We start from the raw sequence: 8558 nt of genomic DNA, 5'->3' as shown, positions 1-8558 counted from the left end.
GGCCCATGTGGTTGGGGATATTATGGGCCCCTGTGGTTGGGGAGATTATGGGCCCCTGTGGTTGGGGAGATTATGGGCCCATGAGGTTGGGGAGATTATGGGGCCCCTGTGGTTGGGGATATTATGGGCCCCTGTGGTTGGGGAGATTATGGGCCCCAGTGGTTGGGGAGATTATGGGCCCATGAGGTTGGGGAGATTATGGGCCCCTGTGACTGGAGAAATCAGCACTGTCGGCTCCAGCACACAAGGGGTTTCGTGCGCACATGACCTGTAGTCGGGGCCGCGCCTGTGTGTAACGCACGCGCAGTGGTGTCCGGCCGGGGCCGCGCCTGTGTGTAACGCATGCGCAGTGGTGTCCGGCCGGGGCAGCCCAGGGTTTCTCGGAAGTTTCGGTTTCGTTTCTCCAGATTTCTCTGTCCTCGGATGCTGGAGGGAGCGGCTCCGGGGCCACAGACGCCGGGGGCCACAGCAGGAGCCGCTGCATCTGCCGATCGTGCTGATAGCGCAGCCTCAGGTCAGGGAGGATTCCACGGTCCGGAGTGCCGGATTATTGGAGTGAGGGGTCGGACTGGAAGGATTAGGGTGGGGGGGTGAGTTTTAGCTATTGGGGTCTCGGGATCTGGATTTTCAGATTCTGGGGTGATTTTTTATCACAGAAGACAATTTAGGGTCCCGGTGTCAGTCATAGAGCCGGGTGTGGAGAGCGGGGGCCACAGGCCTGTCAGGGCGGGGGTCTGCGATCCCTGGTCCTGTCGGGGGGCGTATAGTATAGGTTGGGGTCCCTGGTTTTATAGGGGCCGCACATTGCAGGTCAGGGGTCCGCAGTGCCAGGGTTTTATAGGGGCCGCACATTGCAGGTCAGGGGTCCTCAGTGCCAGGGTTTTATAGGGGCCGCACATTGCAGGTCGGGGGTCCGCAGTGCCAGGGTTTTATAGGGGCTGCACATTGCAGGTCGGGGGTCCGCAGTGCCAGGGTTTTATAGGGGCCGCACATTGCAGGTCGGGGGTCCGCAGTGCCAGGGTTTTATAGGGGCCGCACATTGCAGGTCAGGGGTCCTCAGTGCCAGGGTTTTATAGGGGCCGCACATTGCAGGTCTGGGGTCCTCAGTGCCAGGGTTTTATCAGGGGCCGCACATTGCAGGTCAGGGGTCCTCAGTGCCAGGGTTTTATCAGGGGCCGCACATTGCAGGTCAGGGGTCCTCAGTGCCAGGGTTTTATCAGGGGCCGCACATTGCAGGTCAGGGGTCCTCAGTGCCAGGGTTTTATCAAGGGCCGCACATTGCAGGTCAGGGGTCCTCAGTGCCAGGGTTTTATCAGGGGCCGCACATTGCAGGTCAGGGGTCCGCAGTGCCAGGGTTTCATCAGGGGCCGCACATTGCAGGTCAGGGGTCCTCAGTGCCAGGGTTTTATCAAGGGCCGCACATTGCAGGTCAGGGGTCCTCAGTGCCAGGGTTTTATCAGGGGCCGCACATTGCAGGTCAGGGGTCCGCAGTGCCAGGGTTTTATCAGGGGCCGCACATTGCAGGTCAGGGGTCCTCAGTGCCAGGGTTTTATCAGGGGCCGCACATTGCAGGTCGGGGGGTCCGCAGTGCCAGGGTTTCATCAGGGGCCGCACATTGCAGGTCAGGGGTCTGCGGCTCCGGAGTCCTATCAGGAGTCCCCATAGTACAGGTCGGGGGCAGACAGTCGGAGGAGGGTGCCTTGTGAGTGTCTCTGGTGCGGGCACCTGGTAACCTTTCAGGACCCCACCATGGCAGACCCCCTCTCCCTAAAGCTGTGCCAGGCATTGTGCTCCAGCGGGGGCAGTATGAAGCTCGGCCGCTTGGGCCGGACCCTCAAGTTGAGCCCCGATCAGATGTCGCGGCTCCTGGAGGTGGAGGAGGGGCGGAGTCTGGTGATCCAGAGCCGGGACGGAGGGCGGGTGGCGGTGTACAGCAGCTCTCTGAGACTCTGCGCCAGCCGCAACCAGGAATGTCCTGGAAACTGCGGCCATCTCCACATCTGCCGCTTCTTCATCTTAGGCGGCTGCAGCAGGTGAGAGGAGTCCGATAATCTGGAGCATCTGATAATCCGGCGGCGCCACCACTGACCCCTCTCTTCCATTCCAGGCCACGTTGTAAGTTCAGTCACTCCATTGACAGCGAACAGACGGCGCAAATCCTGCAGAAGCATCACCTGCACGGCGTGGGCATCCTGGAGCTGCGACACCTCCTGCTGCAGAACGACCCCTGCCTGCTGCCGGACGTGAGTACTATCATGGCCGCCACCACTGGGCGCTGTGCGGTGAAAACGACTTGTTTTGGGTTGACGTGAATGTTTGATCCCAGGTTTCTTGGGAGCATGAAGATGGCGGCAGTGAGGGACTTAATTGGGGCAGGGGGTGATGGGTCACCTTAATTACCTGCAGCAGTTAAAGGGTTAACAGCAGCGCCCCACAGTGATTGCCTGCAGTAGTTAAACGGTTAACAGCAGCACACCATGAGCCGTCCATGTGGCTGGAAGGGTTTTCACCTTCTCTGCTTGCTGCCAGTGAATGGACTCTGGCTCTGACCTAGTCCTGCTTTCACAGAGCTGTAGTGTTGTAGTCTGGGCTTCCTCTTTTCTCCGCGCTGTGGCGTATGTCGGTGATATACCTGTGTGTGGCGCCTCTCCCGTCACAGGTCTGCTCGCATTATAACCGCGGCGAGGGTCCGTACGGCTCCTGCACCTTTCAAACCAGCTGCAACAAGCTGCACGTCTGCCAGCACCTCCTGCAGGGCGACTGCAGGTTCGGGAGCGAATGCAAGAGGTCACATGACCTGACGTCGGAGGAGACGAAGCGGAAGCTGCTGAAGTGGGGTCTGGCCGCCAGCCTCGTCCCCTCCATCCTGGAGATCTACTTAAACGCCAGCGCCATAAAGAACGGCAGCTCCGCTGCGCCACCACCAGAACCCAGGTCTCCAGCGGCCAAAGGTACGAGGGCGAGCGGCCGCCTATCCCGGCCAATCACACGGCTGTGGACCCCCCACGAGCACTCAGAGGCTGCTGCTTTGTGATTGGCCTAGAGGGTCTCATTTGATTGTCAGCTCTGCGGTTATGGTCCATCGTCCAGACCATAGTAATCAACTCCCTACTCCCCAGATAAACCCGGCGCCCAGAAGTCTGCGGCCCCCCAACCCATCGATGAGATCTGCCTGTACTTCTTATTAAACAACTGTGGCTTCAAAGGTAAGAGACCCCCGTGACCGCTCACCCCCTGCACCGCACGCGGGGCGCTCTGTTATACCGCTCTCTTATTGCAGAGCGCTGCGTGCGGGATCACTACCAGCTTCCTTATCGGTGGCAGATCTGTGTGAACGGTGCCTGGAAGGACTTGAAAAACATGGAGGCCATCGAGCAGGCGTACTGCGACCCCAACACCAGGTACGGGACGTCGGAGACCTCCCCTCCCCCGCGGCGTCATCGAGACTTACCTGCCGGCCCGTCTCTCCTAGAAAACCTCCCCTGAACTTCGACACTATGACCCATCAGTCGTGCCAGGTGAAGCGTCTGTCCACGCCGTCCTCGGCCTCCAAACCTCCGCACTTCATCCTCACCACGGACTGGCTCTGGTACTGGAGGGACGAGTACAGCACCTGGGTGGAGTACGGGAAGGAGGTGAGTGCCGCCCTGCATGATGGCCTCCACTGCTAGGGAGTGAGGCTGGGACGTGTAGTCATCTTCTGAGACGCGTGACGCTTTCGTTCGGGATCTGGGGCTGGACGAGGACTTATTTTGTGCGCCTTGAGCTGACATTTTTGACGCCATTTTTGGGGTAGACACAATGTTTTGATCGCCTCTTATTGTATTGCAATTTTTCACGTTTCACCCATTTTTATTTTGATCGGACTTTTACGAACACAGTGATATCAAATATGTGTATTTTTAAAGGGTCAATTTGAACTTTTGCTGAATGTCTAAAAACTCCACTTTCCTTTTATTATATAAGTTAATGATATTGTACTCATTCGCTTTGAGCCGGTCCATGAACTGCTGCAAAAGATCTTTTTCTCCACCTTACTGTATGAGGACAATATCATCTATATATCACAGCCAACATTGGGCATGGTAGTAGTCTCCTAGCAAGTTAGGGAGAGGTTGGTGAATGAAGGCGTGCAGGCCGTACCCATTGCGGTCCCTCGTACCCATTGTGGTCCCTCGCTTCTGCAAGCAGTAATTCTCTAACCCTTTAACACCCCCCCCCCCATAGCTTTTTTTGGTTTTGCGTTTTCATTTTTTGCTCCCCTTCTTCCCAGAGCCATAACTTTTTTTATTTTTCCGTCAATATGGCCGTGTGAGGGCTTGTTTTTTGCGGGACGAGTTGTACTTTTGAACGACACCATTGATTTTACCATATCGTGTACTAGAAAATGAAAAAGAAAATCCTAAGTGCGTTGAAATTCCAAAAAAAAAGTGCAATCCCACACTTGGTTTTTTGTTAGGCTTTTTTTGCTAGGTTCACTAAATGCTAAAACTGACCTGTCATTATGATTCTCCAGGTCATTACAACGATCAGGTTAATCCTTTTTTTTATTGATCGGGCGATTCTGAACGCGACGATGCCAAATATGTATAGGTTTGATTTTATTTCTATTGTTTAATTTTGAACTGGGCGAAAGGTGGGGGGGTGATTTGAACTTTTATATTTTTTTTTTTTACTTTTTGCATGGGAGACTAGAAGCTGCCATAGCCTGATCGTCTCTGCTTCATAGAGGTGATGATCAGATCGCCTCTATGTAGCTGCATTACTGACTTGCTATGAGCGCCGACCACTGGGTGGCGCTCACAGCAAGCCACACTGGCAACCATAGAGATCATGCCAACACACCGGTGACCCGCGATCATGTGACGGTGATCACCAGTGTGCGTATTTCCGGCGCGATTGCCGTAAGCGCCATTTAAATGCCTCTGTCAGCGATTGACAGCGGCATTTAATTAATAGCCGCGGGTGGATTGCCATTCCACCCGCGACTATTGTGGGCACATATCTGTTCAAAACAGCTAACATGTGCCAGGAAAGATGTGTGCTCACCGCCGGAGCCTGCATCGGAGGGAGGGAGGCAGACACTGGCGTACTATTATGCCCAATGTCAGAAAGGGGTTAAAGAGAAAAATAAAACCCTGCCCACTGTGTGTTTTCTGCGGCAATTTGAGAATCCAGCACAGCGTTTCCTGTGGTGGGGTCTTACTCCGCGTCTGCGGGTCTAACCCATGCTGTTTCCTTCCAGACTGACGTCCACATGTCCTCGTCCACCATAACAAGCAACGACCTTGAAAATGGTTTCCTGTCCGCTGCCGACACCAACATTCAGTTCAAGGCTGGGAAATACAGCTACGTGCTGAGCTTCCGAGGTGGGTGCAGCGGGCATCAATGTGTGGGGGAGGGGAGAGGTCTACCCCTATCAGATCCTGGCTGCTGTAGGACCCGCTGGGGTCAGTAGTCACATCCCATAAAGAGGAAGCGGCACTCTATGATTGGCTCTATGATTTTCCCCTCCCTCTTCTCCTATTTGCTCCTCCCTCACACTTTGCCCCTCCCACTCCCCATTTTAGCCCTTCCCTTTTCTCCTATTTTTGCTCCTCCCTCTTTTCCATTTGTTGCCCCACCCCCTTCTTTCCCCATCCTGTTTTTCCCCCTTGTCTTCCTTTCTTTCCTTCTTACTGACGGTCTCCATTCTGTCTCCTAGAAATGATGCAGAAGAACACGCAGTACGGCACGGCGCGGGCGGTGTGCCGGAGGCCGAGGTTTGTGTCGGCCGAGGACGTGAAGAAGAGGAAACTAAGGTAAAAGCGGAGCAGACGGATGGTTCCCCCATGACGACATCTGCAGCGTGTAGACTTCTGGGGGCTCAGTAGCGCCTCCTGGCTGATCGTCATCGCTCTGCAGTCTGCTGCACTGCATTGTGGGAGATGTAGTGTACACCGCACCCCCTGCTCAGCAATGTAGCTTTCTCTATGGCACCTCCCACAATGCCGTGCAGCCGAGCTCCTGTGTCTTCACCTGCGGGCACAGCGATGCGCCTTTAACAAGAGGATTATTATATTTATAGGAAGTTGGAGCCAACAAAGGCAAATGACAAATCCACCCCGGAGCACTGGGACAAGGGGCAGCTGCCCGAGGTGGGCTACAAGGTGAGGAGACCCCGGCCGGGACCCTGCTGTGTGCGGGAGATCACAGGACGCAGCTCTGGAGAATAAGACACGATGTAACAGCAATGTAACAGCAGAATAGGGACTGCAGCTCTGGAGGATAAGACATGATGTAAAAGCAGAATATTCAGTGCAGCTCTGGAGGTGACTGGAGGATAAGACACGATGTAACAGCAGAATAGTGAGTGCAGCTCTGGAGGTGACTGGAGGATAAGACATGATGTAACAGCAGAATATTCAGTGCAGCTCTGGAGGTGACTGGAGGATAAGACATGATGAAACAGCAGAATAGGGACTGCAGCTCTGGAGGATAAGACATGATGTAAAAGCAGAATATTCAGTGCAGCTCTGGAGGTGACTGGAGGATAAGACACGATGTAACAGCAGAATAGTGAGTGCAGCTCTGGAGGTGACCGGAGGATAAGACATGATGTAACAGCAGAATATTCAGTGCAGCTCTGGAGGTGACTGGAGGATAAGACATGATGAAACAGCAGAATAGGGACTGCAGCTCTGGAGGATAAGACATGATGTAAAAGCAGAATATTCAGTGCAGCTCTGGAGGTGACTGGAGGATAAGACATGATGAAACAGCAGAATAGGGACTGCAGCTCTGGAGGATAAGACATGATGTAAAAGCAGAATATTCAGTGCAGCTCTGGAGGTGACTGGAGGATAAGACATGATGAAACAGCAGAATAGGGACTGCAGCTCTGGAGGATAAGACATGATGTAAAAGTAGAATATTCAGTGCAGCTCTGGAGGTGACTGGAGGATAATACATGATGTAGCAGCAGAATAGTGAGTGCAGCTCTGGAGGTGACTGGAGGATAAGACACGATGTAACAGCAGAATAGTGAGTGCAGCTCTGGAGGTGACTGGAGGATAAGACACGATGTAACAGCAGAATAGTGAGTGCAGCTCTGGAGAATAAGATGCAGTGTCTATAGGGATCCTGTCAGCTGATTGTAGTCCTGTAGGACGATTTTTGATAGTTTGGAGTTTCGGCCTGGACCACAGATAATTAATGTGAAGACGTCTCAGTGATGTGATATGTGCTCCAGGCCTCCGGGGGTGCTGTGGTGCCTCAGATCTGCATTGCTCCTTACATTCTGCCCGCTCTGCAGGTCGTCCGCCTGTCACAGTCTTCGGAGGAGTATAAGAAGATCGACGCCATGTTCAGCCGCACGCTGCCGGACAAACAGATCCAGAGCGTGGAGCGGATCCAGAACTCGGCGCTGTGGGAGGTGTACCAGTGGTGAGTGTGAGTGGAGCCCCCGACGCGCGCCCGTGAGTGGGGACAGTGACGATCCTTGTGTTACAGGCAGAAGGAGCAGATGAAGAAGCTGAGCGGCGGCCGAGAGGTGGACGAGCGGCAGGTTTTCCATGGCACCAGCAGCGGCCTCACAGACGCCATCTGCCAGCAGAACTTCGACTGGCGAATCTGTGGAACGAATGGGACGTCGTATGGGAAAGGTAGAGACCCGCGCGGAGCGGCGGACATTCATGCTGACAGCGTGCCTGTGTACGCCTCAGAGGTTGTCAGCCCCGGTGATGACATCCCTGTTCTCTCTTGCAGGCAGTTACTTTGCTCGGGACGCCGCGTACTCCCACCGTTACTGCGTCAGCGTGGACTCCCAATACGCCATGTTCGTGGCCCGGGTGCTGGTCGGTGACTTCGTCCGTGGCTCGTCGCTTTACCTGCGCCCGCCCTCAAAATCCTCCTCCACCTTCTACGACAGCTGCGTGGACTCAGAGCGTAATCCCTCCATATTTGTCGTGTTTGAGAAACATCAGATCTACCCCGAATATCTAATCAGGTACACGGAGCGGGCCGACCCGGGCCTCGGCCGCCGCAGGGCGCCGATCTGAGCGGACACTGAAGGGCCGGCGTCCGACTGTCACTGATCATGACTACGAAAAGTTCTGAAACTTTCCAATAAACTTTCTGATTGATCTTTCGTCATTTTCTAGCTCTGCCGCCTGTCAGTGAGCGGCAACCGGACCCATCGCTCAGTCCGCGGAGCGGCTCTCCAGTTGTCAGACCTCGGTGACGCGCTGCGATCTGACAGCCTGGTCTCCGGCTGTACAGCAAGCGGGAGGCGAGACCCCAATGTGGGCAGAGGCGTCGTTCAGTCCTCCGCGGTGGGGGGCACAAATATCCAAAGCGCAGGGCTGAGCATGATGGGAGTTGTAGTGTCGGCCGGAAGTTACTCAGTTACAATGGTTTTCTGCTGTTTGTCCGTTACCAGAGGCGGCCGAGAGGGCGATGATTGCGCCATTACCGCCCCTGGGGCCAGTAGGGGGCGCCGCACCGATCAGGGCTCGGCTGAGAATGGAGCCCCTCGTAGATCTCTTTATAGTGCAATAAAATCTATTTTCCACATCTTA

General features: G+C 54.8%; 1 protein-coding gene across 2 annotated transcripts; it reads left to right on the top strand.

Annotated features, from left to right (window-relative positions):
* The first annotated feature begins 265 nt into the window (after nucleotides 1-265).
* LOC141048468 (protein mono-ADP-ribosyltransferase PARP12-like) lies at nucleotides 266-8558 on the top strand. Of its 2 annotated transcripts, XM_073544054.1 has the most exons (13): nucleotides 266-2033; nucleotides 2108-2243; nucleotides 2660-2951; nucleotides 3120-3206; nucleotides 3281-3401; nucleotides 3473-3635; nucleotides 5246-5369; nucleotides 5705-5801; nucleotides 6068-6149; nucleotides 7295-7425; nucleotides 7492-7643; nucleotides 7747-7987; nucleotides 8142-8558. In XM_073544054.1, the coding sequence occupies exons 1-13, from the start codon at nucleotides 1750-1752 to the stop codon at nucleotides 8158-8160; spliced, it is 1929 nt and encodes a 642-aa protein (XP_073400155.1). In that variant the 5' UTR covers nucleotides 266-1749; the 3' UTR covers nucleotides 8161-8558. The 2 variants fall into 2 exon arrangements, with proteins under 2 accessions (XP_073400155.1, XP_073400154.1); XM_073544053.1 differs by having other exon boundaries at nucleotides 267-2033; nucleotides 7747-8558.

This window comes from Dendrobates tinctorius, unplaced genomic scaffold (assembly GCF_039654945.1).
Source record: "Dendrobates tinctorius isolate UK_male_01 unplaced genomic scaffold, ASM3965494v1 ptg000136l, whole genome shotgun sequence".
Lineage (NCBI taxonomy): Eukaryota > Metazoa > Chordata > Amphibia > Anura > Dendrobatidae > Dendrobates > Dendrobates tinctorius.
Note: the sequence above shows the minus strand (reverse complement) of the source record. Positions and strands in the feature narration are given on the sequence as shown.

What these genes read in the sequence shown, in the direction of transcription:
- LOC141048468 (XM_073544053.1), top strand. Translation starts at nt 1,750, where the DNA reads ATGGCAGACCCCCTCTCCCTAAAGCTGTGCCAGGCATTGTGCTCCAGC. An exon ending in ATCTTAGGCGGCTGCAGCAG is followed by an intron (nt 2,034 to 2,107) that starts GTGAGAGGAGTC and finishes CTTCCATTCCAG; the next exon opens with GCCACGTTGTAAGTTCAGTC. An exon ending in TGCCCGAGGTGGGCTACAAG is followed by an intron (nt 6,150 to 7,294) that starts GTGAGGAGACCC and finishes CCCGCTCTGCAG; the next exon opens with GTCGTCCGCCTGTCACAGTC.